Source organism: Gallus gallus, chromosome 1, assembly GCF_016699485.2.
Source record: "Gallus gallus isolate bGalGal1 chromosome 1, bGalGal1.mat.broiler.GRCg7b, whole genome shotgun sequence".
Classification (NCBI taxonomy): Eukaryota; Metazoa; Chordata; class Aves; order Galliformes; family Phasianidae; genus Gallus; species Gallus gallus.
In genome coordinates, this window is record NC_052532.1 from 28643565 (window position 1) to 28665608 (window position 22044).

The window sequence follows — 22044 nt, forward strand, 5'->3', positions numbered from 1 at the left end:
TTGCTAACGTTTTTTTATGAACAGATAGTTACAGCTGAACAAGTGACATCTCAAAACACGAGATTTCATCAATCTTCTTCAACAGAGGATCGAAAATATGAATCACATTACCAACAGACTGGAATTTGTATTAAATGTATCAATAAGCAGTGTGCTCACATCATGACTGCTTGCCAGAAGGCTTGTATTCTCAATGATGAACTACAATTTTTCCCATCAGTAAGTCAAAAGCTGGAGCCATTCAGCATTATATCATTTGAGCCCAGACATCCATTAACACATTTAGAGACATGGGCACACAGCTCCAGTATACTGTGATTACTACCAGATAATCTGTTCCTAGTCTCTCTTCAAAGTTAAGGATATAGATAATAACTGAACTCAAGAATAAACTAGGAATACAAGACCAGCATCTTAAAGCGACAGTTTGCTTTAATGTACGCATGACAAAGTATATAAAAAGCAAATTAATTTTTAGTGTTTTGTGACAACATTTTTCTTTGGGTAACTTCATGGAATTCACTGGTTAGGACGTTAATCTTGGAACAAAACTAAATATCTCTGCTTGTTACCTAAATAAAGTAGCAACACCAGAAATAAAAGTGGCATTTGTGATTGAAATCATGCTTTTTATGTTAATTCAGCTACAGAAGTACTCTCTGCATGTCACACTCTGCCAAGTTTGTATTTTACTTAAAAATGAATGTAGGTTATATGTTGATTTTATTTAAATAATAGTGATGATGATGATAACAATGACGATGACAACAATGATAAGACACTGATGATAAAAACAACAACAACATCAGACCTTTCTCATAACTTTTTTATTTGTGTTACCACAACAACTCTTTATTCTGTTACCTTAACAACTCTTAACAAGTTGTTACTGGGATGTAAAGTGATATAACTTCTCACTAGTTGCATCCAATTACACAGACATAATTTCCATAGATCTTTGGGATCAAATGATTTTTCCAAAATTTATTTCCCAAACTGTGTTGAAGTGCTTCCTCCACAAGGTTTTACTGATCCCTGTGTTGATGCATCAGAATTCAGATTTGCTGCTGGAACAGGAGTAATATACAACTTTAAAAATTAATCTTAAGTTTTGGTGAGTATAGTAAATATATAGAGTATATAGGAGAGCAAGAAAAATAATTCCCTAATTCTGAAGAACTTTCAGAGTGTCAGCTTGGATCTGTACTTCATGCTGCCAGTCTTCCTCCATTAATACAGAGAGAGAAGCACTTTATTTGACCTGATAATCAGAAATTGTAGGTGATCAAAGTGAAACTGGCAGGACATTGGTAAGGCACCATCTTTAAAATTTGTCAGTATCTTTTCACTGAAAGATTAGAGGTAAATATTAACATCCCAAACCTCTGACTTCACCATTTACCATTACAAACATCTGAGCTGAAACTAGCTATGAAAAAATAGCAATGATGGTTCTACTGAATAACAGAATTTTCAAAACTTACTGAGAAGACTGCAAAATAAGTTGTATTTTCCTTTCATTCTCCTAGTTTGTTGTTTGTGTGTTTTTTTTTCCTGTAATAAATACACGCAGAATTGACAGATCACATTATCTTATGTTCTTATTACCTGTATCACAAAAAAAACAAAAACAAAAACAAACAGTAATTTTTAGGAAAGAACATAATGCTTTTTACCAAGCTCTGCCTTTCCTAAGTGGTAACAAAACCCAGAAAAAAAATTATTGAAATATGACAAAAAACAACAACAACAAAAAAAACAAAAAAACAAAAAAACAAGAAACAAGCAAAGCCACATACCCAGAAATTAGGCTGCACTGGCAATATCAACAACATAGCTATTCACTTTATGCATGAACTTGCAAACTGCATTTTCCGTCTCAGAAATTAATTGCTGTGAGAAATCAGAATCTAAGCATTGACGAGGAAGGCTTTCATCTGATCACTGGATTTTTTCATTGGTATGTACTTCCACAGTACCTCCAGGGACTTGTAGGTTCAAGTTGCTGATTCTCCTGTATGGATTAAACACCCTGGTCAGACAACAGGGATGTCTCAGAATCATCACTCTTAATGAGACACTGTCATGCCTATTGGAAATCAAAGGGACAGTGAATTAGGAAAGATACAGTCCAACTAAAGAATCAAAAGGCAGGGGATAATGAGGTCACAAGATATTCAGACTATAATAATCAAGAAAACTGAAGTCCAAATCTGCAGAAGGAAAAAATCTGTTACATTTTTAAATGTCTTTTTCTTTAAAAAATAAGAAAAGTCCTGTTAAAAACACTGCACAAGAAAATAAATGTTATTAGTATCTTTTTTACATCATTTAAAATTTTTTGACAGCAAATTGTCAGCCAAAATCAAACTCCTCACTGAGAGTGTCTGTCAGGGTTGGGTGATACCAATGGGGTGCACAGGACAAGCCATGGAGGCAGCCTGAGTCCCCTGAGGGCCTTTTCCTTGCAGAGTTCATCTCGGCTCATTTTCCCCGAAGTATTGATGGACAGGCTGAGGGGATGATGACTTGGATCTGCAATATGCAATCCAATTCATTTGCTAGAAAAAAAAATAGCAGGGACATCTGCTGCTCAAATAACTCCTGGTGGAACAAAAGTAGAGGTGTTCATAGCCTGTAGTTTGACACGGTAGTACAGGCTTTTATTTTTCTTCTTAGCAGCAAGACTTACCCTCAGGGGAAAAAATGAGAAAGAAAGTACTTGAGAATGTAAAATATCATTGTTTTATAACATTACAGACAGTGAACACTTTTTTTTTTAAGTGGGTGTGGCATTTCCTACAGTACATGATCAAAATATCGGAAATACTGACACTTAATATTGTTCTAAGACTATTGTAGAATGCATTGAGCTACTGTTATTTGAGAAATCAAGCTCTGACAAATTATTTATGAAGTAACAAATCTGAACAATGCATAAATGTAAGCAGTAGAAGTTATATTTTTTAATAATCAGAGGTCAGAACAGCTGATGTAACACCAAATGTCTCCACTTCATTCTCTGGACAGTGCTGTGACTTATGTCAGCTATAGATCTAGATGTCTATTTGTAATAATCTTAATATCTCTTTTTCTTGAATATGTATACTTTCTGAGTCTTTCAATGTGTTTTTCTGCAAATCCAGTAGTACCAGCTCATAGGTAATTCCCTGAAGCTTTTCTACTTACACTTCCCTTTAACACTGCATATTTTACTATTTAATTCACTGTAATCAAAGGGATCAGAAGGACAAAAGAAAAAAACTTTAATCCCTGGATTAAGTCAAAAGTGAGAAACTGAGAGCTTGTATGAAAGAAAGTTCTGGAACGTGAGCGGTTTAATACAACAAATATCCTATTGGCAGTACAGATTACATCTTGGATCTTCATACTCCAAATGAGGACACTGTCATTTAAGTTAATAATTGCTCTAACTTGGAATATGTTTTTGGGTAGAATTAGTAACCATTAATCAAAGAGAGGGATGGGGGAAAAATGTAAAAAACAAAACAAGGCAAAACAAAGCAATTGCAGTTGGAAGAGCCTTTTTACAGAGTCATCCCATTCCTGTCTAGCTGTGACACTATCTTCACCCAACTTCTTTCTCTTCCTTCTTGCTGCAGCCTTACCCTGGCTAGTTGGACTGGAGAACTGGCTTCTCCCACCAAAAGGAACAGCAGTATTTGGTTAGTACGCCTATCTGCTCCAACTACATGGGGAATGGAAATGAAAGAATATTCAGTATCAGCACACACAAACCTGAAGTATAACAATTCAATCGGCATTTACTCAGAATTACTTTCGGTTCAACTTAAAGGCTATTTGAAAAGGATTCATATCTTTTCCATTGAAACTTGAGGTGGCTAACACTTATAAATTGAAGTATGAATAGCAATGACAAAATATTGATATAATGTAGGCAAATGATATGCAAGCATTGCCAAGAATCTCCGCAAATGCAGCTCTGTTCTCACCTGAAAGAGCTTTGCTAACATTCCTTCCATACTGCTCTAATTAGAATTTAGACACTGAAAGGGAAATAGCTTCCTGAATAAAAAATCAACACGCTACAAAGCAAACAGAGAAAAGAGAGAAAGACATGAAAGAAAGACATGCAGATTTATTTTTATCATAAAGGTGAAATGATTGAATTTGAACCTGAGTAGGTTCTAGCCCACCATCAGTAAATCACATACCAGAACAAATGTGTCTGAATACAACCTGCACAGAAATATGCAGAATACCAAATAGAAGTGTACACCCATGGCAGTCATTTCTATTTAAGGCAAGTATATGTGTGTGTAAGTGTGGAGAGTTTCAGTCAACAGGGAAGGCAGGGAAGATCACGTCCTGTATTGATGGCTGTGTTATAAGAAGCCACAAACCTGGAATGTCACTGTACTGCATTTGAAACCGAAATAGCTGTTCACAGTCACAAGGACACTGAGTTATTTTCCATAAGAGGACATAAAGCTGCTCAGCGTTCTATAAATGTATATAAGGAGTGAATATAAAACAGGTACTACTTACAGCTGGCAATTGATTTTTCTGACTTTCTGCTGCCTTCTCAAGATTTGCCAAACCATCCCCTGATCGCGTTACAGTCACAATCAATTCTAAGTTCAGTTTAAGCACATATTTAAATCCAATTATGTTAGATTCTTTTGTAACTTTCTCTCAGTTTGTTGGGCAGGTTGTAAAACTTAGTGCTTAGAAATCCAGAATCACAGTAGTAGAGTAAGACACAAAACATCCAGGTTGTCTTTCTGTACCTTTGTCAATCTATACAGGAATTCATTTTGATAACACAGTCATGATAGAAGTATTGAGTCAAGCTTGTACAACACAGAAACTTCTGCATATGCTACAGAACTACAGAAAAATATAACAACAAAAGACAATTTTCCAGCTTCAATACAAAATATTGATATGTCTCATGAACATAGCAAATGTAACAGAACAACAAATAACATTCAACATTTATGCACAAGTACTGTTTTCCTCAGGGTCTCTGTCTACAAGATGAATACTTCCTGTGACCACCGAATCCTCTTGAGCTGATGTGTTCTCCAGCTGCTTATTTGTGCAATATGGAATGTGGCCACAAAAATACATGTAAATCCACGGGTTGGTGCAACTATTTAAATTGCCGAGAAGCATGATAATGGTGAATGCTGATCCTGGAAGGAAATAGTTAAAGGAGTAACAGTAAATAAAGTGTTCACAGAACCACAGAATCACAGAATCGTACCTTCATACAAGTAAGTAACATTTTCACTGCCTGATGCTTTCTGGTATACCTATTCACATCTTAAATTTATAGTAATATTGGGAAATCCTCATACATTCAATGCAGTTTGTAATTGTATCGGTTACGAAGCATACTGTATGCTTTTCAGAATTAAATAGTTCCATATAGCTCCTTGTTTTTCTTTAAATTTAACATCCATTGCTAACCTTCTATACAGGTAGAGACAAATGGAGATACAGATATTGATGTAAATACATGTAGACTAGTATCCAAATTCACACAGTTAGAAAGAATTCACAAAGATCAGGGTTTCTTTATATATATCTATTTTATATGTATGTATCTTTGAGTTTTCAATAGGTGAACTTAAATAGAGTCAAATACAGAGTCTGCCTTTTACCAAGAGGCAATAGTACAAGTCTGACAAGATTAATCCTGTTTCAGCATGATATTCTTTGATGTCTCTCTTATATTTGCTTTTTTTTTTCTTTTTCTTTTTTTTTTTTTGCTTTTTAAAGAGCTGTTTCACAACTTTTAATCGTTTTATAATGTACCACAGATATTTCATCAAAATAATTTCAATATTAAAGTTAAAAAATCATATTTCTTATAACACCATTGCTCCATACACTAAGAAATGCTTATTTCATTACTGTGAATAGTTAACCATTGCTTTTCACCTCAAGAGCCCAAAATGCTGCTGCTATAATATCCAAAAACCTCTAAAAGTCTGAATTGAAGCCCTGCAAGATTACTTTCACTGTGCTGTTTATTAATCTTTAAATCATTCATCACTCAAAACACACACACAGAATACCTACTTTCCCCATGTTTTCATCACATAATAGGTAAAGTTCTCTGTATGTAAATCAGCATAGTAGCTAAATGATACACAAATCATAATCAAATGCTATTGTAACCTTTACACAAAAGCAAAGTCCACATATGAAGCAATGTAGCAATGGGCTAGTCTGACATCAAGCTATTAGAAAGGACACAGAGTTTCTTACCTTCAGTAATGCCACTGGGGAACCACACGGACCACAGCTGTGCGATGAAGAATGGTGACCAACAGAGAACATATGCAACAACTGTCACTATTGTCATTTTTACAGTCTTGATCATAGCCTTTGAAATACAGTTCACACTGCTGGCTCGGGATGGCAGGACTTGCTTCTGATTCGTTACTTGATATTCATTCTGTTTTTTCACGTATATATTTCTTTTGATTATTTTGCAAATCTTAACTTGGCACGTGATAAGGATGGTTGAGGGAATGAAGAATATGACTACAAAAATCCAAGTCACATATGCCCTTGGGCCCCACGGCTGAATAAATTCAGCCCAACATTCAAAGATACCTGGAGATATTTCAATCTTAGAAAAGATAAATACCTGCGGTAGGCTAAGAATCAAGGATACAGACCAGCTGGTGCAAATGGGAATGTTCCACAGAGCTCTCTTCTTTTGGAAAGTGACCATAGGGTAGCAAACTGCTTGATATCTGTCCACTGTCATGACCACTATCATATAAGTAGAGGCAAACATGCCTAACAATTGCAGATACTTGATAATTCTGCACAAGAAATCTGGCCCTATGAAAACATCTGTAATATCCCATATGAGTTGAGGCAGCACTTGAAAAAAAGCTACCACTAAGTCAGCTATGCTGAGGTGCAGCATGAATACATACATCCTAGAGAGCTTCTTTCTTCTTCTCCAGAGCACCAGAATGAGAATAAAATTGCCCACAGATGCTGTCAGAAATATCACCCCCAGTACAGCAATCTCTACTTGAGCTAATTGCTCATCTCTTTCCGGTCTTCCAACAGGATCTGACTTATTTGTCAAACTCAGGAGTCTGTGAGGAGGACTTTCAGTCTGATGTGTGCTATCCTGCATAGGAAATGAAAAATTCTTCATAGTGCACAGAAGCTACTCCCAGTAGCTGCTACTTGCGACTCAGGATGAAAGCTGTGAAGTGCCAGCCAGCAATAAACCAGCACGGGTTCAGGTTTCAGGATATCTTCAAACAAATCTCCTCCTGCTAGTGCGAACTAAAGCAGTGGACCCGTGTCTCAATGAAATTCTGCCTCTTGCTGGAGTGCAAAAAGGCTTTATATAGGCTCCTAGTGGAGCCTTATGTAACTCCAGAGTCATCGAGTAGGCTGCCGGTACCCGAGCCAATAGCAGCACGAGCCACACAAGTGGGCGAAAGACATAAATAAAGGGAAGAACTTCACAGGCTCTACATAATTAAATTACTCACTTCAGTCAAAAGCTTAACTTGTAAATAGCTGTGGCCAAAATCATGCTTAAATGATATTACTCTCGGGAGCGCATTCAAATATTTTTTATTCAACGCAGAAGTGCGTGCTCCAGCTTAATCAGAAGGAATGTTTGTACGCAGACGGAAAGTTAGGCCCCTGAGCTCAGATGCGTCGTAACTGCAGTCCCCTGGGTTCCTGGGGCAAGATCACATCCTAAATGCAGCACAGACAAATAAATACATTTTTCCAAAGTGATTTGCTCTGTTTTGTTTGCTTGTTTGGTTTTTTTTGAGTCACCTGATTCTGAAAGGGAAAAAAAAAATGTTTCGACTGCCCTAAAAATAATGCTTTTATTTCAAGAAGAACTCGAGCTTCAGATGTTTTTTTTTTTTTTTTTCTCAGTAAAATAAAAAATAGCACATGTAAAAGAAATTACTTCATTGGGACCATGAGTCTACTGAGAATTTAATAGGAAAAGAAGTGAAAATTCTGTGGAGAATTCAACTGAGTAAAAGGTCTCTACAATGAAATACTTTTCTAGGGTGTCTATTTAACGACAGTGCTAAAGGCTGAGAGGTCATTTTTCACTGTCTAATCCTTTTTATTTTTGTGCAGTGACTTGTATCACAACCATAAGAGTGTCATTGTTCTTTCAGTGTAACTTTTGCATATTGGTAGTGGCAGATAAGAATATCAATATTGATTTAATTTCATTTGTTCTCCCTCAGTCTGTCCTCTCAATCACAAAAAGATGGATTTAATAAAAGGAATTAATTTAACATGAAAGATAACACATATTTGTATGCAAACTTGTCTGAAGATAGAGCACTCATATCCTTTTGGATAAGGTCAGAAGAGTGGTAATTTGAAGTTCTTCTGAAGAGGTAACTGATTAGGTTATAATTCTGTCCATGTTACATGAATAGTACACTATACATATACACTATAGTACCTCTATACTGACTTATCATTGTGATCAAGACTGTTATAAGAGCAGCTGCAGAGTCATGTAAACAGATTCACATCTCCTTGGCACTGAATGTTTTCATCAGCAGTCAGGGGTAGTGCAAAATGCATAAACAGGATGCTGAGACACTCCAAAGGTTTGTAGACACAGTGTCATTTCTTTTCTCTCCATCTTTTTTCCCCTTCCATCCCACCATGGGTCTGACATTAATACCTCAAGCAAGGCTAAGCTTATGAAAGCAGACAAAAGACAAGCAGAACAATCCCCATAAATTTTGCCACTGACAACAGCTACTAGTATCCTTAGTCCAGATTTGTCTGAACACTGCTGCAGCTGCCTGAGTCTCTAACAGCTTTTTTCTATGATCGTGTTGCAAAGACTATGAATCATAACCACTTAATCTAATATACCTGATAATTTTTTCCTAACTGGAAGGCTGTCCGTAACAAACTCAGATTCCAAAGGTTGCTTCTTTTTATTTTCCACCCAGACTACAGCACATCCCAAGTAGTGGGTTGCAGCATGACAAGACTGTAAGGGAACAAATGATTTTGCCTTCGCCCTTTGCTCAGTAACTTTCAGGAGAACAGCTGAGTTGACCACAGACTGAGAATGTCAGGCAATTCTTCTGGTTGCAAGCACTCTGCTGCAGAGCACGCTGGCTGATCTTCAATTCCACCTTCAGGTGAAGACAAAATTTCAGGTGTGTGCTCCAAAATCATTTACCCTGACAACCTCACTGTATGAGTTAACAAAAAAAAACAGGCATGTTCTTTGTTATTCTAGCAGGCTGTGTAAACACCTACACCTAGGCAGTGTTAGAACTAAGTGGATTGAAACATGAACATGATGAATAGAAAACAAAGCCCAGGGGTAGGTAAAGAAGATAAATTTACACTTTATGATCTGAAAGATGATCAAGGAATTATGTCTAAAAATACTAGAATATGAAACACAAGTCATTTCTGGGGTTGTATTGGAAGACTAACCAGAATATAGTACTATAATCATATTTGTACAATTTTCACAATGCATCATGTATGAGTATATTTATTTTGAGAAAACATGCTTTTTCACCTACACCTAGGACAGCAAGAACCCTGGAAACACACAGATCTTTGGAGGTTTACGTGTGGCCTCAGCACCCAGAGCCTGGGCAGCACACATGCTGTAATAAGTGTCAGACCCAGCATGTGGACACAAGCTGAAGGGCAAGCACACTGCAACACATAACCTTTGTCATGTTTATAAAAAGGGAGGGGCCCTTCTCGTACAAATTGTCCTAGTGATGTAAGACTCCATTCCATCTTGCCTATAATTAGTTCAATATATGTTAATGGTTTCACAACTTTATAATCGCGCCCTTTCCAGTTTTTTCATCCACGCTAGCTGACATTTAGGATAATGTTATACTGAAATTGATTCCACTCTGGGAATATAACTGTCTGTGAGAAGAAAAACAGAATAACAGATGAAAATGTTCAAGCAGTCTTAGCTGTTCTTTTACTCTGTTAGTTCTTTCACCTCTTGCCCAGCTTTGTATCATTCCCAATCCTATCTGTCCAAGTTAAATTCTTTCCCTAAATTATTTACTTTCAGTAGAGTGGGAAGGTACATTGTAATTAATTTCTGCTGAATATCTCAGTGTGGGCTCTCATCTAATGTTTGTGAGGTAGCTGGTAGGGAGGGATTCAGCTCACAGATCAAGACAGTTAAATTCAGGCATCTGCTTAGCATTTCAGAATCACATAGTCATTCAGCCTGGAGGGCCTCTTTTCCAACCTCCTGCTCAAAGCAGGGTCAACACTGGATTCAGACCAGTTTACTTAGCAGTTGTCTGGTCACAGCTTGAAAACCTCCAAAAACAGAGATCCCACAACACTCCTGGGTAATCGGTTGCAAATATTTACTAACTGTCATAGTAGAAAAGCTTTCCTTTTGTGCCACCAGAACCTTCCCTGCTTCTGACCCGTGTCTCTCATGTTTCTTCCATCATCTCAGTGAAAAAGCTGTCTCCGGCCTCACACTGAGCCTCCCTATGGGTACTGGAAGGATGCTACTAGGCCTTCTGAAAGCCTTCTCTCCTCCTGGCTGAACACATTGCACCAGGAGCCCTGCAGAAGTCATTGTATTCAAGGAGTTAGGGATCTTGACTGGGCTGTCTCTGCTCTGCTGGGCCTTATGCTTAGATCCTGTGCTTTGTGCTGCTAAATGTTATTATGCAGATGACATTCTATCCTGTGAGAAGATATATGATTGCTACACAAAAGAAGAGGCTCCATAACGTAGAAGGAAGGAGGAACCTCTTAATAGACAGTGTACCTGCAGCATGCTACGGGAAGATCTCTCCAGCGCAGCACAAAAGCGGTGTTCCCAGCATCTGATTAGACCTGATTTGCTTACTGTCTACAGATTTTTTTTTATCTTCCAGCCCTCAGAACACCTCCATGGCCCTATGCCAAGCTCCCTTAAGCTCATCAATATATTCCTGTATGGGGACTCCAAAACTGATGGCAGCGCTCCAGACACAGCATAAAGAGTACTGATTAAAGGAGAATAACTGTCTCTCCTAACCTACAGATTACATGTGAGCTATGTATCTCAGTTCTCATAACATGCAAAATAAATTAATAAATAGATAGAAATCAAGCCTTCACTTCAGTCCTTAAACATTAGTACTGAGTAGTGTATGAGTTGCTGTAGAATCATTTGAGTTGGAAGGGACCATTAAAGGTCATCTAGTCCTATTCTCTTGCAATAAATAGGGGCATGTACAGCTAGATCACGTTGTGCAGATACCTGTCCAACCTTACCTTCAATGTCTCCAGGGATGGGACATCCATCACCTCACTACCCTTATTGTAACTTTTTTTTCCATATATCCAGACTAAATCTCCCATGTTAGTTTGAAACCATTTCCCCTTTTCCTATTACAACAGATCCTGTTAAGAGTTTGTGCCCTTCCTTCCTGTAGCTCCCCTATAGATATTGAAACGCCTCTATCCGGTCACCTCAGACTGAACCTTCTCCTCTCCAGAATGAACAGCCCCAGCTCCTTCAGCCTGTCCTCATAGGGGAGGTGTTTCATCTCTTGGATCATTTCTGTGGCCGTCCTCTGGATGCACTCCAACAAGTCCATGTCTCTTCTGTACACAGGACTCCACATCTGGACACAATACTCCAGGTGAAGTCTCACCAGTGCAGAGTAGAGGGGCAGGGTCACCTCCTTCACCCTGCTGGCAACACTTCTTTTGATGCAACTCAGGATACAACTGGCATTCTGGGCTGAGAGGGCATATTGCTGGGTCATATTCAGTTTACCATCTACCAGTACTCACAAATCCTTTTCAGCAGGTCTGTTTAATATCCTTTCACTCCCAGCTTTTTTCAATAGTGGGGTTGCCATGACCCAGGTGCAGGACTGGGTCTTACACTTGGATTTGTTGAATCTCATCAGGTTTTCCTGGGAGCACTGCTTGAACCTGTCTGGGTCTCTCTGGATGACATCCCGTCTCATGGGCATATTGTCCGCACCTCACAGTTTGGTGTCATCCGCAAACTTGCTGAGAGTGCACTTGATCTCACTGTTGATATCATTGATGAAGATATTAAAGAACATCAGTCCCTGTAGAGATCTCTGACAAACACCATTCATCACTGATGTCTATCCAGCCATTGACAATAACAAAAAAAAAAAACAAAAACAAAAAAAAACAACCTAAAAAAACCTTCTAAAAATCATCAGTTGTTTCATCTCATGACAGACATGAGATACGACTTGTTATTAAATACAACCTGAGAAGACAATACATTTCCATTCTTTTATTTTGGAATGTAAATATTTTTTTTGGCATAAATAAATTCTAAAACCTTACTATTTAAGCAAAGATCAAGTGTAAAACACTACTATCTGCTTTTGACTTCAGAAACCTTTGTCTCTTTACCTGTGAGATTTTGTAGATCTGAAGAGATAGTAGATAATTGCTACTGAATTCATCAAGTCATGAAAACCAATTAATTAAGAAAAGCAAATTTTTGCATAGTTGGCTACATCTCTAGAGGATTTTGAAGAAATTGAAAATTATTTCCTTAGTGGTGATGTTATCTCATTTCTTTTAAGATCTTTACCTGTAGGATAAAAAAGAGAAGTGTGCAGATTAAATTATGAAGAGCATGATACAAACACTGACTTCATACTTGAAATGTTTTTATATAAAACACTTTGTTAAATATGTTCTAGAGGAGACAAAAAAAATTAACATGGTGTATTGAAATTGCTGTCATGGTAGAGAATACATTCTATGAGACGCATTAAGTAACATTAATACAGAGTAATAGCAAAAATGTAACTCATTTTTGGCGTAGTATAATTGCCAGCAGATGGATTATTTCACTTAGTGAAAGTTACACAAGTGCTCTGTCAGGATTTAGGCTGTAATAGGTGCATTTACAGTAAGGTAGATTCGTATAATTCAGTATTAAAATACAGTATATTTCCGGATACAGTATACAAACAACTTTGTTGTAAGCCATTTTTACTGGGCTAAAATTATGACCGCCATTTTGCTGCTGTGTTGGTACAACTTTCTGCAGTTCTGGTTTCTTAAAAAAAAAAAAAAACCCTCCACTACTTCCGTATTTATATTAATGTACATGGTTTTTTGGACAAGGAATAAAGACTTACTCCGAAACAATATAGTTAGGAATTTATTAGAGAGGATCTATGGAAATAAAGCAGCATCAAACACAACAATTAAACCCAAAGTGCCAACTAAAGACACAGAAAAAGCATTTTGGAAATAGTATTGCAGGCAGCACATGTATAGTCATCCAATAAAGACAGCTACCTATGCTGTTGTCACAACACAGTAAGACCCAAAATGACTAATGGTGTCAAGAACTCCATTCTGCAGAAGGAACTGAGCTTTGATTTGGACAAAAGAACTTCTAAGTAAGAAGCAGAACTCTTGGGAAACACAGAAGACTATTAGAAAGTAAGTCTGGACAATTCAAATTCTCATCAGTATTCAACTTTAAGCTACCTTAAATGTTCAAATTAACTTTATAATAAACATGGGATAAATTTCTGTCCTGCTAAACACGTATATAAATGACAAGTGAAAATTAAACCCTTCAAAGTAGATCAAGCTCTTAGTTGTACGCACACCTGTTTTGCATGTACACCTGTGTGCATGCCTGTGCAGACGTATGAGTGTGCAAATCTGCTCTCCCTAAACAGAGCTCAGATGCCTTTCACCTTCTGTGAAATTATGTTCAGAGTAGTATGCTTTGTATTTGAAGGAAGGGGGAGTTACTTCTGTAAGATTAATAGCTACATAACAAATCCAGCTTTATATACTCAAAATGTTAGACTGCAATGTATCAAATTACTATAATTACTCTTAAGCAACATTTTGAACCAAGACTCCCATAAACCAACTGCAGCAGGAATTAGCCCCAGGCATTAAAGCTGGAGAAAAACAATAGGTATTGGCCCCCTCTGGCTCGTAACTAGATTATTACAGGTACTCATCACAGAACAGTAAAGCCGTCTACGTAAATTACTACGTGACTCCTTTTAATCCCTAAGGATGTTATGTCCAAGAGAATAACTTTTTAACCTTTTCCAGTAAACTTAAAACTTTATTATTCACCAGCGCTGATCTCATTCTCTGTGCATGTTTCTGATTTCAGAGCTGTTACTGACAGCAGGGAGTGAGAGTCCCGCTTGGCCTGAGGACTAAGTTTGCTAGATTCACATACTTGAATTATGGTGGTAGACTTATTTTCCACAGACTATAGATCATTCTCTAAATAATACCTTATTCCCATTGCCACAGTAAAAAATTGTGCAACTTTAATAAACTGTGCTTAACTGCACAATACTGGGCTTTTGCTGGTATTTCTATAACTCTCATCAGGCTACTTTATACTGAGACATAAATAAATCTTTATAATTTAAGTATGTAAGCTTCTTCCCAAACTTGTCTTTTTAATTTGCAGCACTCCAGGCAGTCTAGATAGTCCATTAAGATATTGAATGGCATGCCAGTTCATATGCCACCAGTGCTGTGGAATATGGCTGACAGAGAAGGATACCCACAGGAGTCTCAGTGAGGCTCTGGGCAGAGCTAACAGAAGTGGTGAAATGATGTGCAATTTAGGAGAAGGAGTTCTGGCTTGGAGATTGAATGGTTTTGAAGAATAATGACAAAGTACCCCTTCAACAGATGAGAAGCTATAAATGGAGTTTTTGAACACAGGGACAAATGCTAAGAGGGAACCTAGCATAATATCTCAAGACCTGGTGCAAGGGTCAGACTTACCTCAATGCTTAAAATAAAGACAAAGTAAACAGCAATGGGTCACTTCCTCATACAACACTGAATAAGTAATAGTAAACAATAAGGACAGGGAATTAATTCCAGAGTACCTAAAAGAACTGTGTGTTTTGACCTCTTCCATTCTTACCAAGAATTTTGTCTGCCACATACACAATTATACCTTCAGCCAGGTGCTGCAGTACTGAAATTCACATCTACCAGTTCTTGCATGCTGAAAGATAACAGAACTATTATAGTAATCACGGAGGGCTGAAAAGGAATTGCAATATGACCTCTAGCATGAGTCTGAATTACAAACTCTAAGTAATCTACTGCATTATTCATGATTACTATGTAATTATTTGATTAATACATTCTTTTTTTTAGCAGCCAGGTTTCTAGAATGCACAAAGGCCCTGATCAAGGCCAGAGGCCATTGACTACGGGCTGTGGGGGAGCAGGAAATCAAGGCTAACTATAAGGAATATTAAGTAGCAACAGAATCCAAAACCCTGATTTAGGGATCCAAGCTGCTTTGCGGGAAGCAGGAAACTGCCTGGAAGTAGTGAAGCATATAAATGAATAGAAAGGGACATGGTGGAAATTTCAGATCCAGATTCTGATTGAGTCTTAACTCCCAGCTAAGGTCTGCTATCTTCATACACTGAAAATGCAGAGCCTGTAATTCCAAAGGTGTCTTAAAACCATTCCTTCAGGGAACACAATGGGACTCATCCAGTACTTTTAAGTGGGGTGAGAAAATGGAGGCCCATGGGTAGGGAGAGGAGAAAGAGCAGGAAAACAAAGAAAGAGGAAAAGGAATAAGGTCATTGACAATATATAGTGTAAAACCATTTTGAACAGAAAATTTGACCAGGTGATGTAAGAAAACAGTTCAGTGCAATTTTCAGCCTCAGGAAGTTTAAATACGTATTTCTGATTCCATAAGAAAACTTATTGCTCCTTGATGTATTTGCAGTGGAACACATAAAATGCTTTCTTCTTCTCATGTTGAAACTTGGTGACTTTGCAGAAAAGAAGATTAATGGAACCAAGAAAAAACCATGGAAACCATAGGTGAATTTTAAAGTTCCCTTTCAACTCAAAACATTCCATGATTGTCTGAAAAAGGGAGATAGCTCTACATCCTTGTGCCTAAAGCACTCCCATGGGAAGAAGAAGGACAGGCCACGCTCTGGTGTTTGGTCCTGTATGTACTTTTTATATCAAAAACTACTGCAAACTGAGAAGAATCTGAAGAACTAAGATCAGAAACTATGGTCATCTTTGTGACTTCCTAACCATGAGATAGAAAAGTCATAGGTAATTTCAGACTTACCTTCTGTATTAGTACTTTTACTTCTGCAATTTGAAAAACTTCAATAGGAAAGATTTAATGAGAATAATTTGCATGTTTTCTGGTTATAGTTAATGAGGTTGCCTGCACTGCACAATGTATCACTGAAAGGAGCCAGGCTGGTACAGAATCTGTGCAGCCACAGTAGCAGCAGAACAAGGGAAACACCAGGTTTGATTGGGTGTGACCTGTTATGGTTCTAGTGTTGTATATGCACATCAACATTTATTAGCAACCAAGTATGTAGTGGCTACCAGTTCTGTAAATGCACCACATACCTATCTATAACAAGTAATGAAAAGCACAGCAATTCAAGACTGTTTTGTTAGCTAACAGAAACTCGTGCATGCACAGAGAGTAAATGCTGCATCCATAGTTCAGACAGTATCCCCGAGCCTGCAACAGGCACTCTAGCGTGATGCTGCATGTCGATGGATTCACATTTGCATGGATGATTCAGAGCAGATGTACCCTCAGGGACTCTGACCCTTCTGATAAATGAAGTGTCAAACACTTCTTTTAAAACATGCAACTGGGAGAGGAATTGGGTACTAGCCCAAAATATTACTGGCAAATAGATGATCATATAACTCATGGTTAGTACTACAAGTTCTACGAAATTGAGCTGCCTCCTTTATAAATGTTACTTCTCTATTACTTTCTGAAATTCAGTTGCAACAAGGAGTAAAGCTGCCTAATTATTTTAGGAAATTGATGTAAGATAAAGATACTAAGCAGCTGCAATATAAGTTTCATATTTCCTGCTTTTTTTAATTTACTGGATTGCACAACCACGAGACTACCAGGCAAGGATAGCTGTCTCTGAATGATTTTCTTCAATCTGATTTGTTTAGGCCCTTTATAGGACTTAGAGAATTTCAGTCATTCTTTGACAAGAGAAAAACATAGAAAGGAAGTAACCGAGAGAAATAAAGCAATCAGAAATTAATGTCAAAATGTTTCATTTGATTATTTGCAGTATTTGTGACAAAAAAACACACACCCAAATGAAAGGCTGAAGGAGGTATTCAAGCTATCAGAATTATGTGACAAATAGTCTTAATTCTTATTAGTTTAAGAACAGTGTATGCTTATTTAAGTTGCAAATTAATTTTTCAATATCATATCTCCAAGTACAAGGAAATATTTTCCCATTTTTGTCTGCCATCTAGTGTTAAAAGGCAGAATACCTGTGTTTTGCATTTTGGCAGCTTAAAAACCTTGGGAACACAATACAGCTTCTGTCTGTCACACTACATTGATGAAAATGGAAAATACCGTTTTCCCTAGGATCTAATTGAAGATGCTATACTAAAGCAGTTATCTCAGATACCATTATTGGCAGAATACTGGTCTACCAGTTCACGTTAGTTTGCCATAGAGATTTGAAATACTTTTGTTTGTTCCCCAGTTTGTGTGTCTTGATTGCTCTGTGTTTCCAGGACACTATCCATAATTAAATGGGCAAGTAAAAAACAAAATCACATGTCTACAAATGCTCAAAAGATATACATATTTATAAAACCTTCATATTATTTGTACAGTAAAAGTATATGAAGAAATATTTTTTCAGACATAACAGCTCACTCCTGGAAGTTGATTAGGTTTAATTAATCTAAGTTGAAGTCAGTGGTCTCTGCAACTGAAATAGCGTCACTATCTAAAGGGTTACTCAGCCTGTAGGTGTATGGAGATTGCAACTGTGGCTTTGTAGCATTGCATAATACAAAAAGACACAAAGGTTTTATCTTCTAAAAATTTCTGTTTATCACAGATCACAACAAATCACCACAAGCAAGTATGATTAATAATGTGAATATCTATGCATAAAAAACCAGCTATTACAGAAATTACAGGAAACAAACATATACACAGTAGAAAATAAGAGTATAACACTAATAACTAAACAGTAGCAACAATTAAGGACAGTAGAAAGGCAATTAGATGTAGAAAAATCACTAATATAGCAGCAAATAGAGATTGGCATTATAGGTTCAAAAAACTTATTAGTAATACTATGGCAGTGAATATACTTCATATCTTGCAAACTTAACAAAGTCATAAAAGCAAATATGATAGGCTATACTTAGCAAGACTATACTTATGGCTGATTACATAGGAAGGCTGCTCTGAAAGTAATGCCTCCTATTCTGTTATCTTGGCTCACGATGTCAAAGACAGATGTTGGTGGTACTGGAAGTAGAGGTTGAACCTTCCTGCCAATATTCCGTTCCATTCTGTTGCCATATAACAGATGGCAGCAGAGGGGGAGTCTGACAAAATGGCATTTGACATGGAAGTGTGTATGTCAGTAAATTCCTCCACGTGGAAAAAAAAATGCACCCATTGACATTCATTGATTCTTGATGAACAGTTATGGAGAACGAACAGTGGATGTGAACACAGTGAGGCAGTGGGTGGTGTGTTTCAGCACTGGCCACAGCAACATAAAAGAAATGCCATGTTTTCAACAGCCACACACAGCCATCAAAGCACAAAATGAGGAGTGTCTCCATCAGCTATCATGTGATTTGGTGGATTACAACCAAAGAATATCACCTGGAAACAGCAGTGACAATGCTGGAATATCAAAGTTTGCGGTAGGTGGGTCCCACAAGGGCTCGCACAGGAACAGAAAGAATGCCATAAGCAAGTTTTTCAGTACCTACTAGATACTCAATACAAGGCTGAAGGTGGCAGTTTCCTGGATTGCATTATTACCTGTGACAAGACATGGTGCCACCACTATGACCTAGCGTCATAGTGGCACCGTGTGAATTCCCCATCAAAGAAAAACTCCAAGGCGGAGCTGTCAGCTGGCAAAGCGATACGTAGTCTTTTGCAATAGGAAGGGAGTGATCCTTCTGGAACCTAGACAAATCAGCAGCTCTGACCACTACATCACAGTGCTGACTAAGCTGAAGACTCAAACTTGAAAAGTCAGGCCAGAAAAGAAGACAGCTTTTCTCTTGCAACATAATAAAACCAGAACCTACACCAATTTGAAGACCATGGAGCACTTTGCCCATCTTGTCTGGACTGTCCTACCACACCTACCATATAGCCTGCATTTGTTGCCTTCTGACTTTCATCCGTTTGGGCCAATGACAGATGAACTACATGGGCAACATTTTCCCCATAATGATACTGCCATAGGAGCTGTGAATCAGTGGGTTAACTCCACTAGCACAGATTTTTATGAGTGCAGCATATACGTTTTTGTTCATTGCTGGTGAAAATGCACAGTGAACAGTGGTGACTATGTTGAAAAATAGTGGTTTTCAACTGAGAATTTGCTCTACTAAGCAGAGTGATTGTGCCTTTTGTATCCATTGTAAGTTTCATGGAAATTAAAAGGAGACATTACTTGAGTGACCTATGAATGTGTGTATATATACGTATATATTTATGCATAAAATCACCAGTACCAAATGACCAAACCAGTCCAAGAAAAGGTGCCTTTGTCTGACCAATCTCAAAGGTTCTAGTTAAGAAAACTGATCGCAGAAGAAACAGATTACTCCAGGAAGCACACACAGAAAGGGGACAAAAGTGATGGACAGTCTCTCTTCAAAGCTGGTCCACATCACAGGGTGTGGAGTGTCACAGAGTTTAGGAGTCAGTTCAAGAGTTAGGAGTCAACTTGAAGGTCCAGTGAAGTTTCAATCTATTTAAAATAAAAAAGAGTGAAGCGTGACACAAGTAGAGGCATAGAGAGAGGCAGGAGAGTAAGAAAGCCTTTGATTTTTTAAAATTGTTACAGGGATAATAACCATTAAAATGTAACTACATTCAGTATCATCTGAAACTGGAAACTGCCACTTTTTAAGGGACCAGTCTGACAGAGTTTGAGTTGCTAGGCATTCAAACTAATAGACATCAGCAGACAAAACACTGATAATCACAGAAAAGTTCTTGGTTGAAGCTTTACAAAGAAAGTATTGAAACAGACGTAATTTTAAAATAGCAAATGTACATTCTATTAAAATTAAAATATATCTCAAGATGTGAAAAAATGGGTCATTATCATACTATAGGAAAAGTACTTCAGTTGGAGTTTGTCACACTCTGAATATCTTGATCAGATTTATCTCCCTTATCTAAAAATCAGGCACTTATTCAGATGGGGTGAATCAACTCTCCTCTGAATACTAAGAGAATCCAGAAAATCAGTTCAGTGGAGGTGCCTATCTTTTAGATAAATTGATAACATTTCTTATTAATGTCTCTATTAAGAGTATGGGAATGCACTTTAGTAAGGGAGATTTAAATGTGTACGTCATCGTCAGGCATGGAACCAAAATATACTTAGAAAATGAATAGAGTTGAGATGTTATTAACTAACTCCATCAATTCCAAGGAGTAACTGGCCAATAAATTAAAATAGGATGGTGGATAATCAGTGAGTCTACCCATGGAAAGACATGTCAGATTTCTGTGTATAAAAATCAATGGAAGGGACCACCAACTTACTGTAGATTTAACTGACAAAGAAACATTAACTCTCAATTGTAACCAAATTCAACTGTGAATGCAATCTATGGCAGCAGCAATTATAAGAGAAAGCAAAGAAGACACCTTATCCACTGGAATTTGAAAGATGATTTGGAACAATGCAACTAAATTTGAAAAAGAATTCCAGTCCTGGTGGTATTTACTTAATTTTACTTACGATTCCATCAACAAGAAGGCCATCAATTTTGTCTTAACAATATGGTTATTTTGGCATATATCATATATCCAACCATTGCACTAGGATTAAGTCACAATGAGACTAAACTCTATTCATTAGAACACAAAAGCGTGGGCCCAACAAGTCAGAAACAAATGGCAAACTTGTGATGTTCAAGTGTGCATTGCATAGGAAGGACAAGGTATGAGTCATAACATCAAAGCCCAAGACATGGGTCTTGACACTGAGCAGAATGTTATTTTGAAGTATATCCCAATGAACACCCTGAAAATGCATATATTTGAAAATGATGTGCTGTATAAGAACTCTTTGTGATTTTATAAATATTTGTGCTTTTAGCTTTACTGAAATTATGGCATGCAACCTTAATTATTCAACTCCTGTTATGTCAGTTATAACAATCTGATTAAATACTGAGTCTGGATTTGTTGCCTGCTTCTATTGGAATGAATCTTATAATGATGAAGAGAGTGCTGCACTGAAACGCCCTGTGTCAGCTACTGGAGTGTGCCTGAAACAACGGACTAAAACCCTAAGCACACACATTGGAAAGAGTGTGAAAAGATGGAGACCATGATTGGTGGGAAACTCTTCTTGGGTGGTCACTCACAGCAACATGGATTTTTAATCATCTGCTTCATCCAGTTGTGATTTTATTAATTCTAACATTAGTATGTCTGTTGTTATGATCATATTGTATGTAAAAGTTTTGTACACGATAAACCAAATCACCCAAATGTAACCACCTAAAACATACAAAGCAGTACAAAACAAATAGCAATACTTCACTGTCAACTTACTATGGATCTGTAAGTGCATAAATTATCAATATACTATTAATGGAACACAGGCAAGGGGTGACAATACCACTACTCTGTGAGGCTAAGATCCACCATCAATGGCTGCAGTGATGGATTTGTCTCATGATGTTAGCTGAACTAGGGTCAAAGTGAGTTTGTGGGAGATAGCTTGCACCCACCAAATATGGCTGGTATGCAAATATGACTAGTAGTCAATTGTCTTACTCTGTAAATAGGGGACAGCCCAGAGCCTGCAGAGCTCTCCTTGCATGGCAAGGGGTTGCATGCCAGGACCTCCCTCGTGAGCAGAGACTCAGCTTAAGGCTATTCCTCAAGGTCAAAGGATTCTTTACCTATGATAGATGCTTGGTAAGACACTAATA

General features: G+C 37.5%; 1 protein-coding gene across 3 annotated transcripts; it reads right to left on the reverse strand.

Moving 5' to 3' along the window:
- Positions 1-811: 811 nt before the first annotated feature.
- AVPR2 (arginine vasopressin receptor 2) lies at positions 812-7347 on the reverse strand. 3 transcript variants are annotated; one of them, XR_005860105.2, is made up of 4 exons: positions 6262-7347; positions 1800-5180; positions 1485-1608; positions 812-1067 (listed from the first exon to the last, which is right to left on the reverse strand). XR_005860105.2 is itself a non-coding variant. In NM_001031479.2 (2 exons), exons 1-2 carry the CDS (start codon positions 7172-7174, stop codon positions 4981-4983), a joined length of 1113 nt encoding a protein of 370 aa, NP_001026650.2. In that variant the 5' UTR covers positions 7175-7347; the 3' UTR covers positions 812-4980. The 3 variants fall into 3 exon arrangements, 1 of the variants encoding a protein (NP_001026650.2); XR_001465162.4 differs by having other exon boundaries at positions 812-1608; NM_001031479.2 differs by having other exon boundaries at positions 812-5180.
- Between the last annotated feature and the right edge of the window lie 14697 nt (positions 7348-22044).